This window comes from Pygocentrus nattereri, chromosome 27 (assembly GCF_015220715.1).
Source record: "Pygocentrus nattereri isolate fPygNat1 chromosome 27, fPygNat1.pri, whole genome shotgun sequence".
Lineage (NCBI taxonomy): Eukaryota > Metazoa > Chordata > Actinopteri > Characiformes > Serrasalmidae > Pygocentrus > Pygocentrus nattereri.
In genome coordinates this window covers 20,005,299-20,025,000 of record NC_051237.1, presented here as the reverse complement: position 1 = coordinate 20,025,000, position 19,702 = coordinate 20,005,299, and the positions used below count along the sequence as shown (strand labels likewise).

General features: G+C 42.2%; 1 protein-coding gene across 2 annotated transcripts in view; it reads right to left on the bottom strand.

Annotated features, from left to right (window-relative positions):
* Positions 1-16,611, bottom strand: part of tcf20 (transcription factor 20) — a 29,042-nt gene extending 12,431 nt beyond the window's left edge. For both annotated transcript variants that reach the window (XM_017694565.2, XM_017694564.2), the window contains exons 1-4: positions 16,317-16,611; positions 6,220-14,339; positions 5,982-6,075; positions 5,752-5,801 (exon numbers count right to left, since the gene is read on the bottom strand). In XM_017694565.2, coding sequence (XP_017550054.2) covers positions 5,752-5,801; positions 5,982-6,075; positions 6,220-13,293 — 7,218 coding nt within the window. In that variant the 5' untranslated portion in view covers positions 13,294-14,339; positions 16,317-16,611. The remainder of the gene's footprint in view (positions 1-5,751; positions 5,802-5,981; positions 6,076-6,219; positions 14,340-16,316) is intronic.
* Positions 16,612-19,702: the final 3,091 nt, after the last annotated feature.

Below are 19,702 nucleotides of genomic sequence, written 5' to 3'. Positions count from 1 at the left end.
ATATATATATATATATATATATACACACACACACATACATACACGTACACGTAGACACACACACACACACACACACACACACACACACATACATCCTAGATCTGAATGACTGAAATATTCTCATTGAACACTTTGGTTCTGTACAAAATTGAATGTGCTGACAATAAAAATCACACAAACGTCATCAATGGAAATCAAATTTATTAACCAATGGAGTCCTGGATTTGGAGTCACACACAAAATTAAAGTGGAAAAACACACTACAGGCTGATCCAACGTAATGTAATGTCCTTAAAACAAGTCAAAATGAGGCTCAGTATTTTGTGTGGCCTCCACGTGCCTGTATGACCTCCCTACAACACCTGGGTATGCTCCTGATGAGGTGGCGGATGGTCTCTTGAGGGATCTCCTCCCAGACCTGGACTAAAGCATCCGCCAACTCCTGGACAGTCTGTGGTGCAACGTGACGTTGGTGGATGGAGCGAGACATGATGTCCCAGATGTGCTCAATCGAATTCAGGTCTGGGGAATGGGCAGGCCAGTCCATAGCTTCAATGCCTTCATCTTGCAGGAACTGCTGACACACTCCAGCCACGAGGTCTAGCATTGTCCTGCATTAGGAGGAACCCAGGGCCAACCGCACCAGCATATGGTCTCACAAAGGGTCTGAGGATCTCATCTCGGTACCTAATGGCAGTCAGGCTACCCCTGGCGAGCACATGGAGGGCTGTGCGGCCCCCCAAAGAAATGTCACCCCACACCATTACTGACCCACTGCCAAACCGGTCATGCTGAAGGACGTTGCAGGCAGCAGATCGCTCTTCATGGCGTCTCCAGACTCTGTCACGTGCTCAGTGTGAACCTGCTTTCATCTGTGAAGAGCACAGGGCGCCAGTGGCGAATTTGCCAATCCTGGTGTTCTCTGGCACATGCCAAGCGTCCTGCATGGTGTTGGGCTGTGAGCACAACCCCAATCTGTGGACGTCGGGCCCTCATACCATCCTCATGGAGTCGGTTTCTAACCGTTTGTGCAGACACATGCACAATTGTGGCCTGCTGGAGGTCATTTTGCAGGGCTCTGGCAGTGCTCCTCCTGTTCCTCCTTGCACAAAGGCGGAGGTAGTGGTCCTGCTGCTGGGTTGTCGCCCTCCTACGGCCTCCTCCACATCTCCTGGTGTACTGGCCTGTCTTCTGGTAGTGCCTCCAGCCTCTGGACACTACGCTGACAGACACAGCAAACCTTCTTGCCACAGCTCGCATTTATGTGCCATCCTGGATGAGCTGCACTACCTGAGCCCCTTGTGTGGGTTGTAGAGTCCGTCTCATGCTACCACGAGTGTGAAAGCACCACCAACATTCAAAAGTGACCAAAACATCAGCCAGAAAGCAGAAAGGTACTGAGAAGTGGTCTGTGGTCCCCACCTGCAGAACCACTACTTTATTGAGAGTGTCTTGCTAATTGCCAATAATTTCCACCTGTTGTCTATTCCATTTGCACAACAGCATGTGAAACTGATTGTCAATCAGTGTTGCTTCCTAAGTGGACAGTTTGATTTCATAGAAGTTTGATTTAATTGGAGTTATATTGTGTTGTTTAAATGTTCCTTTATTTTTTTGAGCAGTGTGTGTGTGTGTGTATATATATATATATATATATATATATATATATATATATATATATATACACACACACACACACACACACACACACACACACACACACACATCGCTGTTGTCGAAACAAAACCTTGTATCTCCAAAATTGTAATTTTACAGGAAAAGGAAACAACATACTTTACATTTGATGTAAGGCAATGGAACTTTTTTTCCAAGTCGTTTTGGGGCTTTTCTTTTGGTCCATTCATCATGAAATTTACAAATTTACTCACAATGTAAATGCCAACAGGTATTTACAAATTATGTCAAAAACTGATTTTAGATACTTGGATAACATACTGCTCAGGCAAAACATTCCAGAACGCAGCCAGAACTTAGTCTTAATGATGTACTGCATTCCGAAATGCAGCGTAGTGATTTCAGAACATTAGCACTGAAGTAACCTCCTTCATGTTTTTTATAGCTGTGGATTTCAATACATTAATATCACTGCACTTACTGAAGCCGCACTAGCTTTCTCTGCAGGTCTTGAGGTGGGTGTGCTTACATTGCTCATTTAGTTAACTTTCTGCATAACATGGATAAAACAGTAACTTAGGCAAACAATCTGTTCAGCATCAGCTTTTCAGGCTCCCATGTGGTGTCACGCTACTTATAATTTGGTCAAACTAGCTTATATTACCATCTATAAGTATAATGAAAATTAATGACTTGCAAATGGAGGAAAACCACAGGTTTACCACACAGATCAACTCAAAGCAAACATATTTCAGTTTCTTTGTAGCTTTGAAAATGGGTAAAAAAACAACATCCTGCCCTCTGTCATGGAATATGGTGTATTTTCAGTCACTCAGGCACATCTTTACCAAAAAATAAACATACACACTGAAAAGCACCTAGCAACAATTGTTAGTGACTGGGGGCTGAGGAAAACAGGATGGGTGCTGAGATTAGCTCAGTGCCTGATGTTGGCAGTATAGTCGCACCCATGCAATGTAGTACAGCACATGACTAGGTTTGTTTCCCACTGTCACTGTACTGCATACTAATAACAAGGAACAGTATGTTGCACAAAGTATATACTGATGCAATATTCAGTGTACAGTACACAGTAAGATATTTTAAACACAGCCAATGTGCAGAGAATTTCAATCTAGGTATGTTAACAATTCATTAATGACTGATCATTCTTTTCATTCAAGTTAAAGAGCCTTAAAAGACACTGTTTTGAGTCATGTAACAATGCACTTTTTTGTAGAAAATGTAATGATTTAAACTGTCTACCGGCCAGTTATGTCTATAAAATAATTGAAAATAAAAGTTAACACATTTTCATTTAAGACTACTATTTTTTTTAAGTAGATGGTCACTACCACAAAATTCCTTTCACTTATTATGCAGACTGTATGTGTACTTATAAAAGGCAATGTAAGTGTAGCAGACACAAGAATGACATTTTAAACTAGCAGATTGATTTTTTTTTCATTTAAATATAACACTATAAACAAGCATCATGTGCTTTAATTAACCACTATACATGTTTTATTTAGTAACAGTAATGATCATCAAACAAAAGAATCATCAGATATGGATATATGGTGCCTATTTGTCAGAAATGCTAAAATCATAAATATTATGAACGAAAGCGAACAGGCAACAGGTAAGACCAGTGTCTAGTAGCTTCCATTTAATGCATTCCACTTTTATTCCTTTACACCTGCAGTTTTGAGCAAATACAACAAACTGAATGAAAAAACTACATTTTTAATAAACTGTATGGTGTAATCAGTGTAATCTCTACTTTGCGCAAAGCAAAGGAACCATCCTGAATATTGATCCATTAAAGAAAAAAAAAATTATATATATAGTATATATCAGTAATAAAACATACAATAAAATCACTTCTGGACACAAAATGTGATGCTAGATAAAGTTTCAGATTCTACTGTAGAGCACACTGGGACCACTGTTCACTAAAAAATATTTTGCAGCATCCCTCTTTAGGAAGATAAGGTTTTTATTCACTCTGCTGCTGGATGTGCATCCAGGAAACGCTGATGTGGCCGACAGACTGAACAGATCAATGGATGTTCTTACTAGCTCAGTTAGACTTGCTAGGTTAGCTTTTGTTTGTCATTGGCTTTCTCAAATTTATTCAAGAGTTCAGTTTATCTGTCTTGGAACACAGAGCGCAAGACTCCAATGGAAACACAATTTTGTTAAAGATATGGCGGGACAAACCACATAAGCCTTGCACATGCTACCCTAGCTTAGCACTGCTCATTTTACATTGAGGCAGGACAATGTCTGGTCATTTATTGGGCACTGAAAAGTTATTCACAGGACATGCTTTGTGCATGTAGATTGTATGCTCAAAAGGGAAAAAGTTACAGACATAACGCGGATGTAGTTTTCTTTGTGCTTTAACAAGAATGTGCAGACTGAAGTCTTCAGTTTCTCATCCAGATGGAACTTATTTTGCATTTTATAATGCACAACACATTTTCAATAGGAGACAGATATAGTTTGAGGTACGTCGGTCAGCCCAGCCATGTTTTAATACATGCAGAATGTGGTTTGGCATTATAATGATAAGCATGGACGTCCCTGAAAAAGAGGTAATTTAGAAGGCAGTATATGTTGTTCCAAATTACATCCACATCCATACCATACAAAAGAGCCTTGGGCTGAAGCATGTATTTGCACTATGACACTCTCAAACTATTTGCTGTGCTGCATGTGCAGTGTAATTTAATTGTTCTAACACCATAGATCTTAAAGATTGGTTCATTGCTAAAATACATACGGAGATAATGAAAATTATTACTGTCACATGCCCTAGTAGATAAATGCATCACTCTCCTTAAGTTAAAGAGTAACTACACACTGTAGCTAACTCTACCCTTGGCTCAACTTTGAAAATGCTCAAAAAATGAGAGGGGCATGCTTGGAAGGCCACTGCAATGTTTTTTAGGGTTTAGAGGTGGGGCTGAGAGGGAAAGCAGGAGGTCTGGGCTGCTATGTTTTTACTGTTAATGTTAGCTACCAAAAAAATAAGGACAGAATGGCACTTTTGAAACGGCACTTTTGCAACTTACGAGGTTAGCAATTTTTCTCTACTACCATCCCTGTCTTTGAAGAGAGAAAATGTTTCTGACCAAGCATTGTGTCTGGAGCCTCACCAGTATGAGCCACTGACTCAAGTCGCCTTCTAATTATCTGTTCAGCAGGTCCATATTCATTACAACCCACGTGTTGATTCTTAGATGTACCGAGTTATGATTAATAAAGTGGATTTTTTTTAACATTGTACAAGTGTCATTCAGTTTGGAGACTGCATCACAGGTCAGCCAGGTCTTGCTGCAGTGACCCTAAATCCTTGCATTCTGCAAGCTGTTCACTTACTGGTGGTACACATCCAATTTAGTTCCCCCTCAAATTCACATTCCCCTTCACAAATCGAACCCTCGGGCACGCACACTCACTGCAGAGAATTCAAAGGGAAGCAACAACGGAACTATGGAAAGCAGAAAAAAAAATCCAAGAAAGCCTGTATGGACGAAAGGTTGACACTGTCAGTAACAATGGCCATTCAACATTAACCTTTCCTGAACCGTTTTGCTTTCCGTAGTTGCAGTGTTGCTTGCCATTGCTATATGGAAACCTCACCTGATAAGTCTAACATCTTTATTACATTTAGGTCAGCACGCGAGTGTGGTTATCTCCTTGCTTTATGCACCTATCCCTTCATATTTATGAGTGTGGCACGAAGAGGGTGTCATCAGGGGCTGGTAACATTGGTTGACTGATTTGCACACTGTGACGTCATCGTATTTTGGTACGAAGACACATTATCTGTGCCTATAGCTGAGCTGAACTGCAGAAATGGAACTGACCATGATAAAAATGTTATTTTTACAGTTTGGAAAGATGTGTTCACATTTCAAGTAAGGGTGATATATTCTATTATTACAAATAGTGCATTTCAGCTGTTAATGAAAATAGTCTTAGGGTGTAGTTAAAATTCTTGTGCTGTGCTACCCTACTTATTCATCTGATTTTACTGTATATGGGTTAAGTGATCCCCCCACCATTTATCTAATCAGATTGAACAAGAATGTTATCCTGTCTTACCTTGTGCTTTGGACACCTCAAAGAGAAATTGTCTTCATTTAGATAGCAGTCTAGAAAGAATAAACAAAAACAGAATCAGCCTCGACAGCTTTTTCATCAGTATAGCAACTTTATATCAAACACTTCAGAGACGGCTCAGTAAGCTGAGTTTTATGGTTATAATATATATATAAAACCATATTTCTGTTTCTCAGAAACATCTGAAGTACATGCAGTCACACATGACTCACCTGCTTCAACAGCACATTGGTAATGGTACCTCAGCGTGCAACCTTTGCTGTAGCAACCCAGAGTGGAACCAGCCATTTCGCAATGAGAACAGCTCTAAAAAAAAATAAAAATTTCAAAAAGAGGATATGAGTCAACGTAACATGTTTTAAACAATGTCTAAAAAATAAAGATAAAAGGCACAAAAACACATTATACTAGACTTCTTGATAAAACATTACACGTATTAATCTAACTTACTGTTTCTCTGGCGCCATCTAGTGCCTCCTGAAGGCCATACAGTCTCCCATTGACTAGGTATACTCCGCTAGTCCAGACTATGCAGCTCTCATGCACCCACAGCTCCTCAGGGTCTAATGGCACCAGCGGGAGCTGAGCTAGCTGGGCCAAGGGGCCCAAGGAGTCTAGGCTGGGCGGGGGAGGCTGAAACGGCAGTGAAGCTTTACTGTTAATTGGAATAGTGCGGGGCAAATCTTCACTGGATTTGTGTCTCCTTTTGAAACGGGGATGAGAAGTTAATTTTCTATGCTGTGGTCGTTGCTGTAGGTCCTCTACCTTCTGCTGTCTTTTCTGGGTGAACTCACTCTCCAGGTCAGGCGGTTTCAACACTACGGGCACCACTTCTGGCGCCGAATCCCAATTTTGTGCTGGTGTCTTAGAGGCATCATCACTTATCTTAGCACTAAGACATCGCAAATCTTCACCTGTAGCAGGGGACGCAGTGCCAATAGTAGTAGCAGGGGATGCTGGGTTTGTGGTCTGACTTACTGTGCAATCATTGTCTGCTGAGTTAATGTTTGGTTGATGAAGCAACTGAGTGTCTGTGGTGGCTAATTCTATGGAAACAGAAGACAAATTTGTCCCTGAATTAGCTGACCCAGAGTTTGGCCAGACCTGTCGAATTTGGGGTTGATTTTTCGGGAACTTGGCAGCATACTCAGCTGGGTAGAAGGGACCATAAAGATCCCCAAGATTCTTATAATTTGCCCATTTCTGGCACAGGCAACATAAGAAACGACCAGTGTGCACTGTCTCCGATATAACAGGACCTGGAAGGACATATCCAGATGTTGGAAGTGACTTTCCCGACTGAACTGAATCAGTCTGCTCATCAATTCCTTTTTCCTGCATCCTCTCATTTTCTTTCTCTTTTCTGACCATCTGAGACACCAGAGAACCATTTGAGGGTCCATCAACTGCAGAACCACACCCTTTGCCTCCTCCTTTTGATTTCTCATCCTCTGAATTGACTATGGTACACACAGCTCCAATTTCAGCTATTTTCCTCTCTACATGTATGTATGGGGAAAAAACATTTTTTCTGGCATCTTGTAAAACCCCACTTAGGCCTGCATTTCCTCCAGTGCCAGCCTGAGGATCCAACTCCGGTTTAGAAGCCAATCCTCTTCTCCTCCTAAACTGCCTGACTCTTGAGCCAGTTACTTCACTACCCTCTTTCCCCTTTCGCTGCCTGTGTTTCACTGGCTTTATATCTACCTCAGGTTGATTATTATCACTTTCCATTTCTACCTTCACTGGCTGGTTCTGAGCAGGTATATCCACAGAGGCACAAGGTTTCTCATCAGGCAGTGCTGAAGCTGTGACTGATTCTCCTGCTGTGTTGGGGTTTTGTGTAGTCTGAGGGGTAACAGCAGCAGAACCTGCAGCAGGAGGGGTTTGAGGGGCTGCAGGTATGGCTGTGGCATTCTGAACTTGAACTTGCGCACGTTTTTGCTTGTTGACACTTCCTACTGGACGCCCCTTTTTCTTGCCTGATGGGAAATAGCCTTTGGGAACAGTGTTCTCTGGTGCTTTAGAGTCTGATCCTGGCATCCTGGTAGAGCCTAACTGATGCTGTGGATCTCTAGAGAGGAGGTGATGTCCTGGGCTTTGACTATGGGGAGGGGTTGTGCCATAGAAATCCCCTCCACCATAATCATCAAATCCCATGCCACTCTCCTGTAGTTTCTGTCTGAGTAGGTTAGCAGCAGATTGCTCCCCTCTTCTTGTTTCCAGTTGTTGGTAAGTATTGGTGAACTGCTGTATATCAGACAGGGCAGATGAGGATGGCGGAGGGGAGCCTTGCACAGGACGAGGTAATGGAGGTGGCGGGGGCAAGGGTCCTAATAGGGTAAAGTCATCTTTATTATCGTCACCTGTGCCAGACCCTGTGCCAGACCCAGAAGTGCCTAACCCAAAGTCAAAATCTGTTGGTAAATTTCTTAGGGTGCCACTGGTAGGACCTGTTGCACTCTGTTTGAGAACTTGAGAATCACAAGAATATGCATCTTCTGCTCTAAAGGGCAAAAGATCATCTAAAGAATGAGCTTCATCAAGATATGGCAAACAGCCTCCTTCTCTGTTGGGAGCACTAGAGAAAGGTGCACCAATCTCTGGATCAGGGATGTCAGAGCTGTAGTGAGATATATCAGAGTAATCACCATCTACATGGCTATTACTGTAACTGGTCTTTTTATTTGGGGTAATTTTCTGTACTATTGCTTCCAGTTTTAAGCCACGTCCCTTTCTTGGTGGCAGAATCTTTGTTTTCCCCTGTGGAGGTGAGTTTGTGCTGGGTGTTTGATATGGTGTGTTGGGGGAAGCCAGTTTTGGGCGAGCATCTACATTGGATGAATCACTGTCATTTGATTGTCTAGATTCAGAATGGGGTACCGGAGAGTGGTAAGATCCACTCCTCTGACTGGAAAAATCCTGAAGTTGCCTCTTGGCAGGAATTGGAGAAATAAAGGACCGGACCCTCCTCCTCATCATTAATGGGTTAGTTTCTACTGACCCACCAGTTTTGGCTGGGCGATGCCCTTGGTGAGTACCTGGGGTCACATTACTGCTGTTGGGACCACCTGAACAAGCAGCACTTGCAGCTGTGGGTGGATGAAATGACTTGGCTGATTCTTCAGTCACCCCTTGTGTGGCATCTGCTTCCAGAGGCTTAGGACCACTGATTTGTACTGTCCGTGAGCCTGTAGACTCATGGGGGACTCCCGTGTGTAGCTGCTGGCTTCCAGCTCCTTCTCTTTCAGCATAGGGTTCATATATTTTCAGATCATAGGGAGAGCCACTGTTATAGAGAGAGCCAGGATAAGAGTGTTGTCTTGACAAGTGATGCTGATTTGGCAAAACCTCATTAGGGGACTGGATTTTACACTTTTGGTCAGAGTTCTGGTGGACAGAAATCTCTTTAGGTCTGTTAGTGTTAGCAGACCAATCAAATCTGTCATCCATACTGTGTGGGTGCTGAAGAGAGAGAGGGTGTGAATATGTCTGCAATTTGTTACCTGATGGTGGAATATGACTAGGAGATGATAAGGTATGGAAGGGATTATGAGATGGATGAGGAGTATTCATTTTGGACCCATCTACTGTATCACCAAACCCATAAGCAGCCATACCTGATCCATCAAGAGCCTGTGAATATGGTTTGCGTCTGGTTGGTGATGTTAAGGGCTCAGAGGACAGTGAGTGTTGGCATGAAGCATTGCCTCGGGGTTCAGTGTTCCCTTTGCAACCACTGTGTCTATGTAAGTCTGGATTCATTTCCAAGGGGGCATGTAAGGTCTTACTAGGCTCTCCCTTAGCGAGCACCGAACTGTGTGCTTCTCCAATTGGTCTTGCAAGATCAATGGGGTTTACCTTAGAAGCTTCTGCTGGCTCTTCCTTTTTTTTTTCTTTTACATCTTCCTTACTGCACCCTTGCTCATTCAGTCCTGTAGATGAGAGTGGCTGTTGAATGACAGAGGGTCCAGAAGTCCCCCTGTCTCTTTCTGGAGTGGTGCGTCGAGATGGAGAAACATCACAGATTACTGAGCGTCTTCCTGAAGAAGATGTCTGAGATTGTGTCTGACTTATGGTTTCTGTATTAGCAGCTAATGCATCAGTTTCCTGTAAAAGCAATTGCTGAACAGCAGAAGGTGGAGTAGCTAGGCTTGGGGGTTTCCTGTGAGGCAAGGAGTAATCTGCTAAGTTAATGTGCTTAGCAGGTGTTACTGCAGAAGGATCTGAGGACTGCTGCATGTGAGTGGAATAGCTGGGAGACATATTTGTTGTGCCCTTCTCGGTCAAGTTTACATGATCTCCCTTTGGCCTTTGTGCTTCAGAATCCCAAGAGGGATGAAGAACGCTAAGTCCCATCTCATGATCTGGTCCCTGACTCTGATTGTGAGGCTTTCCTGAGGCCATTTGATGATGAACAGAGGCACCCATCATTATTGACTGACCTACTCCATGAGACCTCATATTTTCAATCATACGATAAGGGAGTCTGGTATGGTAATGGGATTGAGACATATTTTTAGGTTGGTGATGAGCACTAGATGATTGTTCAGGACGACCATAGCGCCGATCTAAGTGATAACCTTGAAGGACCTCTTGCAAAAGACTAGGATAAGGTTGCTGCAACTGAGAATTACTATCCTGGCCTCTTGATCCAACTGCTACACCACTTCTGCCTAGAACACCAGCATCTTTTCTCGTCAAAGAACCAAAATTATACTGTGAATGACCATAGTCTTGGTATCTATTTGCACTCATTCCACCACCTGGTCCCACCTTTCCCTTGTTTTTTGCACCCATGCAAGTATTGTATGGTAACTCAGGACTGCTGTATTTATAAGAACCAGAGTGACAGTGGTTTGATGGCATATTCTGTCCAAACTCAGTTTTTGGGGAAACATCATAGTGTGCTATGTATGGTTCCATGCCAGTTTCTCCATCTCCATTGTGACTTCCAGAATCCCTAAACACAGAGTGCTTCTCCTCTGAATAGTTGAGTTTGCCAAGATGATAAGAAGTGGCGTAGTGAGGAGATGTAGCTTCTGTTTGTTTAGCTGCCTCAGGATTTTGTTCAGAACGTGCAGATACAATAACACCAACAACTCCTACATTTGATTGCTCTGGAGTATTTAAATGTTTACTGTGAAGATGCTGTACGCTGCTTTTCTTATCATCTTTTTCATTCTTATTTTGTTTACTTGGGACTGAACCTTCCACTTTCACACTGACAACATCCTGGGTATGTTTTACATTATCCAGTTCTTCCTGATGGCAATGCTCTTCCTGTTTTACTGTGTTTCTTTCATCTTTCATACGTGAGGTCATTTTTTCCCTCAGTGCACTTTTATCATCACTTTGACTGAGATCAGGATCAGTCACACAGTTTGAACGTGTAGCGTCAATAGGAGAGGAAGTGGAGGACGATGTAGCAGATGGAGCAGGAGGGCAAGAAAGTGGATTTGGACTAGGTTCCGCAAAGGGAGGAACTGAGGGTGGAGAAGAGGATGATGGGGTTTGGGTTTCTGGAGTCTTAATCTGAGAACAAGGTGTTGAGACTTGACTGAATGATTGTTTACCAGATGTTTCTGTGATTTTGCTGTCCATTTGCAGATGCAACCCATGACGATTTTGCCCCATCTGGGTTTGGGTTTGACTCTGATTTGCTTGATAGCAGTTGACTGGCTTAGAATCCGTGCTAGATCCACCCATTTGCCGCATTTTTTCACTGACTGTTGGTTCGCCGTAATCCCTCTTTGCATCCACCAGCTCAGATTCCAAAACATCTCCACTTTCTTCATTTGCTGCAATATGACTGGCAGCACTAGCATTTTTAGGTTTTTGCTGGCTTGCAGCCGGCTGCTGTAGGTGAAGCTGGTCTCTGCCTTTCTTATGAGAAAGCACAGTGTCTGTTAGCAGCATGTGTTGCACTGTGTTGGGTAAATTAGCTACCTGCGATGTCAAGGCATTGAGACTATTCAGACCAGGGTCTTGTGAGAGCTTGTCCTGTGGACACAGAGAAGATGAGCTTTCATCCCGCTGCCCACCTCGAGAACCAACTCCCATTCGATTTTGAGTCATGGCAGAGCTCACGACATTTGGGTTCAGACCAGCGGTCTTACTACCTGCACTGCTACCACAACTGCTGATGCTGCTATTTGAACTAGGAGTAGGGCTAAGCTGAGGTAAGGTATGTGAGGGCCTAACGCTGGTGTGACTGCTGCGGGTATTTAAGAGAGAAGAGTTGGATGCTGGCTGTGAGGAAAGGCAGTGGGGAGGTGCAGTATTACCTTGCCCTTCTGACACACCCAAGAGCGGGGAGGAGGAAGAACTGCAGCTGGGAGAGTGCACAGCAGATGGAGCAGGAGAAGGGTTAGATATTGGGCTAAAGTTTTGATTCATATGAGTCTGCTGGTTTTGGGAGTGCATGGGAGATTTGGACATGTCTTGGGAGACATGGTGAGGTGCAGCAGGACTTGAGGACTGAGGATTTTTAGGGTGTGCATGGCCAGCAGCAGCATGCTGCATCTTCAAGGAGGCATCATAGCCTCCTCCAACACTGTGCTGGGGAGTGCGACGAGAGGCATGCTTGTGAACAGGATGAGACTGAGGAGAATAGGGAGGATGGCTGGACGGGTAAGTCTGTCCTACATTCTCTTGATGTCCAGAATTGTTTGAGGCAGTGCTGGAGTTTGGATTGGAGTGAGTGGGTGAGTTATTAATTTTGGAATCCATGTTGCCACTGCTGGTCTCATACCTCTGTGGTGGAGAGTTGTACATTCCAGATGGTGCTGTGGGTGCATTAAGAGGAGGGTAGTGGCCAAACTGAGAAGGTATTCTGTGTCCAGAGATGGAATAGGCTCTCTGACCCTGATGTGATCCTTGATGTGAGGGATATTTCTGGCTATGTTGACGCTGGTGCATTTCTGCACCTGAAGCTGGATGCATTGAAGCATTTTGAGCCATACTAAACTGCTGGGTTGGAGAAAATGAACCACTGCCACTGCTATTACCAGTGCTACTTCCAGAAGCAGCACTGGTGCTGTAGTCCATGGGGTATGTGGAAACCATTCCAGAAGATGAAATTGACCCAGACGTATGTCTATACTGATGAGGTATATGCCCATCCATGTTTGGGAACCCAAATCCGGCTCCATAAACCCCTCCTCTTCTGTTCCTATCTCTGCCACTCACTGAAAAATAATAATCCATATTTTCCTTTCGGTAAAGGGTGCTACTGCTTCCACTGTGGCCACCAGCCTGTGGTACCTCTCCAGCACCACGCCTAGGCACATAGCCATGTATACTGGATACCTGTCCTTGCTGCTGCTGACCACGCAGGTGTAGGTGCTGCCCATGACTCGGAAGAATAGGCTGGGCTGGCTGCATAGCAGCATAGTCTTCTGTGGTCCTGGGGGATATCTGCGGGTCTGACAGGTGGGGTGGATAAGGAGAGCCAACCATGTTTCCACCCCTGCTATGAAACCCTGGAGGCGGATGGGCAGGACTGTTGGGAAAGTTCTGCATTTTTGTGGTATTAGTGTTTTAGATTAGCAGTTGTTTCAGAGTAAGACTTTTTCTGTCAAAAGAATCTCAAAGCTAAACACAAAGGAATGTCTGCTTCACCTAAAAACTGAAATATCCAAAAAAATCACTTGCATGAAAGTTGTGACTGTGTCACTAGAAAAGTTGCTTTACAGGCTGTAGCTGATGGATGAAATAATCATAAATCATAGCAGCAACATGTGGAGTAGTAACAGGCTGGTAAAGCAAAGAGAATACTTGTGTGAACTTCGCAACAGATAGGCTAAATGTAACAACAGGATGTGATAGTGACAAACCTAGCAGCTGTCACATCCATTCAGATTGACAGGAGTCAAAATTTCCACTGTGTGGTCATAGCAGTTTGGCAAAAGATTTTAGATGAAAGGAGTTTACGTGCAAACAACATGAAATGAGTAACTAGCCAGTTCTTATCTGAGAAGGCCAAGTGTTGGAAAAAAAAATAGTGTTACCAAAAGTGCAGCTTAATCTTTCTTCACGGAGCTGAAGCAGTCAATTCTGGGTTATTCCAATCATTTTGCACCCTTTATAACTTCAGCTATAGGCTGGCTTACACAACATAATGCTAATGATCAGTTAATGAGTAAGCACAAGCCATGCAGTGGAATTATTACAGTTCACCGACACGTCCGTCAGATGCTGTCGTTCCCCTTGAGGGTGACACGTTATTCCACACACATTCTAAATTGTTCCATTATGATAAATACTTTAAGATTGTATTTCTGTCCTGCTTAACAATGTTCATTTCTTTTGTTTCACAGTCACAAAAAGAAAACTTTGGTCCCCATTTTTCTTCTTTCTCCAAACATTTTCCCTTTAAAACTATTATGCATTAGAGTTTTTCATGGTGTAGTCCAGTAAAGTCCCCGTAATCACACTGGTTCGGTTACTCAGGTTTCAGCCTGGTTGCTTTTCCTACCGCATGGTTCAAATGTGAGGTCTGTCATCATGAACATTTCATTCACATGGCCCACATTTCTCTTCCTTACAAGCAGGGTGTTTGTAAAAATCTGAAAAAAAGGAATATGACTGAATTAGCTTACAAATAGTTAGTTACAGTTGTAGATACAGTTACACAGACTCAGTATTAGTGAAATTTATAGAAAACTTGGCCACCAAAATAACATTTCCTTAACAAATATTTACTCAAAGCTAGAACTTAAAATTGTTATTTATGTAGCCACTCTCTAGATTTTCAGTGTGGCACTGTCTGTAGACATATTCATGTACAAGTCTGAAAAACAATATGAAGTTACATTAACTGTTACCTTGATGACCAATTGTTAAAAAAAAGACATAAGGTATTTGCAACCATGTAGCTCTCATGCATAAACAAACTCTCATTACTTTTAATAAAGGATCACATGCTGATCCTCATTAATTCTGTGTGATGTGACACCACTGATCATTTTTGTTTTTTTCCCCATGTATCCAAAGTTTGCAGCAATGATCCTAATCATCCTCTGTTATTGGAGCCAAACATTATTTCAAAAAGAGGATTTCTACTAATAGGAGAAAATAAAGAGGCCGTTTAAAGGAGAAAGGAGTAAGAAGTTTACATTTAAGAGTGTGCATATCATTGTTGTTGGGACAAAACCTTGTATCTTAATTTTTGTCGTTTTTCAGTTTTTGACATAATTCGAAACTACGTGTTACCTTTTACATTGTGTGTAAATTTTATGATGAATGGACCAAAACAAATGGCCCAAAATGACTTGGACAAAATTCTGGTTCCACTGACTTACATTCAAATTAATGTGTATTTTTGCCTTCTCCTGTAAAGTTGTCATTTTGGAGATATGAGGTTTTGTTCCGACAGCAGCAATATGCATGTTCTCAGAAGGAGCACAAACAAAAACAAAACATAACCTATCAAAAATCCTTAAATCCCACGACTGAGCATACAATTTAGTAAATGTCAAAGACAGTGGCAGCTATAATGTGTCTGTGTAAATGGGTATTTAATTAGCGCAGGCCCTAATGAGTAGCTAAGGCACCTTAATGAGGTCATTAGTCATGAACCAGCCCTCTGACATGTGTCCATTGTCTTTTCTACAATGAAGATTACTTTATGGCCACTGCCTTGCAGCTTTAGTGTGCAACACTATTATTTTAACTGAAAATCAGCCTTCACTAGTGTTAGACATTAAATGAATGTTGTTTTTCTGCTGTTGTGTTAAAGAACCATTGTAGAAGTTTCATCAAAAGACAGCAGTCAACTAAGTAATCAAACCACTTATTAGTGCACTTAAACTCGAAATACAACAGTTCACTACAGATCAGGATCACATTTTTAAATTATCTAAGTCAACTTTGATCTGCTGTGTATCTCCTACATAAATGGATGGACAACCAAATATTAATTAAACACCAGGGCAGCCAGTGGATGCTAGCAAAGCAAAGACAGCAGCATTAGTCATTGCTGTGTGGCGTTAACAGCGTTGTGCCCACAGTGGGGGCAGTTTTTTTTTCCTTCTCAACACAGCTAAGCCAAAGTTGCCCCTTACTTACAGCTGCCAGCTGATTGCTTAAAAAGCCTGCATTAACATTAGCTCATTAGCTGTTAGCCACACTATGCTTATTGTGAAGACGCTACTTGTGGTCTTACAGACACAAACACAATATCAGCCCGCTAACAAATACACCAAAAGGAGACATTTACAACGTTGATTATGTTCATCTCGACACACAGGGGCACCACGATCACTTAAATATTCAAAAAATCCCTGTACTGAATGCAGAATGGCAGTGTTCAGTAGCAGGCGACGTTGTTGTAGCTGATGGAGAAAAATCGTGTTGATGATGCGGCTAGGCTAAGCTAAGCTACAACGCTGCAGAATGATGATGATGGCGATGATGATGATGATGATACACACCGAGACAGAAAAAAAACGTTTTTTATTCCGACCTGGGCGCAACCACGCCGAGCTTTCCGCTGTGGAAACGGGGTGTAAAATGGGTGAAAGTGGCCTTGTTAAGGCGCATACCTGCGGGAGGCCCACTACAAGCGGGTTTTGTGTGAAAGTCCCCGGGCTCGAGTGAGAGGCTTCTCCGCTCTCCACGCACCCAAAAGCCGCAGCCAGCGGCGCCGAGCTCCGGGGGCCCGTCAGTCCGCCGCGAGCTCCGGGCTTTCTCCACAAAAAAATCCTTTTTCTTTTGTCCTCACTTCTAAAAATAACAAGAACACAATCAGGGAGCCTGTAGGTCCCGAAACCAGAGTCCACACACCCCCGCCCCCTGCCTGCCTGCCTGCTTGCTTGCTTGCTTGCCTGCCTGCCTGCCTGCTTGCCTCTCTCTCTCTCTCTCTCTCTCTCTCTCTCTCTCTCTCGCGCTTTCTCTCTCTCTCTCTCTCGCTCTCTCTCTCCCCCCCTCGTTTAGGGTAAACTCTGTAGTAATCCTGTTGCTGCTGCTTTGTAATGTTCATTTCCTTTCGTTAGCGTGTCACCTGACGCTGACGAACGAACAGAACAGTTTACCTCAAAAGCCAAAGATGCTCAAAGAGGAGTCGGTGTACAAAAAGCAGCACTTGTTGACAGGGTGGGAACTTTTTCTGTTGTTGGATCATCAGTGAACATGCATCACGACTTTGTGTGACAGATGTTATGTGTATGAGTTTGTGTGTTCTTGGCAAACATGACCATCCTTATGCCTGTGATTGGGACAGTTAGTTGGACGTCTGTAATTATCCCTCATTTTTATGTGGTAATCTGAACAGTGTTATGGAGGAAGGGCATGACCTGTTCTCTGCTTCCTACACTGTGTCATGCAAGGGCTGTTAGTACTAACCTTAACTCTAGCCCTGACATTGACCTTGAGCCTGACCCCAGTGCTAACCTCTGGCCTAGAGTGTGAACGAGGATAATTCAGAGAACAATTCAGTAATGTTCTACCTGAGAACACACTGAGCTACTGTAGACCTCAGTGGTAGAAGGAGCTATAGGGCAGAAGCTATGGTAAATTTTGTTTGCTGTAAAAGTGAAGGAGAGTAATAAACCAGGGTGTTTATTGGCGCTGATTAAATTTATTTTTGTTATTTGTTATTTTTTATTGTGTTAAGTTCAAGGCTAACATAACAATGTCATATATATTTATAACTGGCTAATTTGTGTATTGCTGATGACTGGATGCTCATTAGGGGTTCTAATAAGTTACAGTTTAAAATAGAGGTGATTTTCTTAGTATTATCAACCCAAGGGACTGTGTCACGACGCAGTATTTCTTTCTTATCCAGCTAACTTTAAGTATGATTGGATATAACCCTGGTGGCTGAGGCAACAGCGTTGGTTTTTACCATTAAAAATGTTTTACTCACTACATATTTTGGTAATATCATTTCTTTTTCCTTCATTGGTGATTCATCCTCATGTTTCACATGATCAGCTGTTCATCATAAGTGTAATGGTTTTAAGCAAGACAAGACACCCTTAAACATGCAGGTACACAAACTTAAAGTGGGGAACATGGGCCAAAATGATAAAACACCAAGTACAGCAAAGCTCTTTAACTATAGCAACAACCAATTGATCAAAAAGAGCATAACAAGGAGTCTTACATCACCTTGTCAAATATATGTCCCATGTCTAAATGGGCAAATAAACACATTCCACACATTTATATTTCAGAAGGGTTTATTGATATTTAAAAAGAAACGGAAGTACACAAATGACAGGTAAAACAATTTGTGCTACTGCCTTATAAACAATTATTGATCTCAACAATTCTGGCATCTGTATCATTTCAGCTCCCAATGGAAAGATATATCATGTTATCTTTGTCATAGTTGACAAGATAGAAATTTGAAGATGTGTAAAACAATGCATGAGTGAAAATAACTACATCCAAAAAGCTAGATTAACCATGTTATCTTCTGATGTTAAAATAGTTTTCCAACAAAAACTACTTGGCAAAAAGGTAAATGTACCAGCAGTGGGTGTGCTGTGCAGTGGCCTGTAGTTCCACTGTAGATGTTTTCTATAACCACTGGCTCCAGGGAATGAAAATCTTCTCACTCCCGAGCACTTGTTCTTTCACAAGCATTTGAGTGAACAGACGAAAACTGTTGCACTGAGACCAACTACAGCAGGACTTAATGTGTGAACTGTCTTCAGAGTAACATCAGTCAGCAGTGGTGAAATGCTGAAGCAAAGTTACTTTTTTCTCCATATGACATCGTCTCTCCTAATTGCATAAGCCCTCTTTCTTTCTACTGATCGTCAGTGGAAAAGCTATCGAGACTGAGGTAAGATTGTTTTATGCTTCAAGCTTGAGCACTTGAGTAAGCTGTACAAGCTCTACATAGCCATCTTTGTTATTGTTGTTTTAGCAGAAGCAGCGTAATCCTGCAAAATCCTGCGTAATTCCAGCAAAACTACAGAAATGTGAAAAGCACCTATTGGTGGTGTGGAAGCACAATATAGATGTGGCTCACATAAAGAGAGGAAAAACCAGAGCCAGGAAAAACTAAGCATGTCAGTTACTCAGTGAGAGCTAAAAGCTACACGCTAGTGCTGTAGTACTGATAAACTACAAACTAGCAGTCTCAGTCTTTTCTCTGTCTCAACCTCATTTGGACTCAGTCTTGTCTGAGGCATCTACAGGCTTATTACTTATTATTATTACTTAATGTTATCAAAACCAAAATAAACAGAATGAACAGCCCTATCTCTGTGTACTAAACTCTTTGCTTTGCTTCACTCTTCATGCTGTGCCTCTGATATGCACATGCAGATGCGTTGCTAAGATACAGACAGAAACAGCCAGAGCTGCAAGACAAACAACACTGAAAGTTTCAATCTCTGTTTCAAAGAAGTAATAACAAAGACAACTTTCATTATTCTATCACCTGTTGTGCTTGTATGACAATGTAAGTAATCGTTTATTTAAGTTTTTATGTTTATAACTGTGAACTTAGTAGCTCATCACTTGGCTTTAAACAGTGGTGCTTGTGAACCCTTTAGTATTTTCTATATTTCTGCATAAATATGACCTAAAACATCAGATTTTCTTACAAGCCCTAAAAGTAGATAAAGAGAATGCAGTTAAACAAATGACACAAAAATATTATACTTGGTCATTTGTTTATTACAGAAAATGATCCAATATTACATATTTGTGAGTGGCAAAAAGTATGTGAACCTGTAGGATTAGCAGTTAATTTGAAGGTGAAATTAGAGTCAGGTGTTTTCAATCAGCAGAATGACAATCAGGTGTGAGTGGGCACCCTGTTTTATTTAAAGAACAGGGATTTATCAAAGTCTGCTCTTCACAACACATGTTTATGGAAGTGAACCATGGCCTGAACAAAGGAGATTTCTGTGGACCTCAGAAAAAGAGATGTTGATGCTCATCAGGCTGGAAAAGGTTACAAAACCAT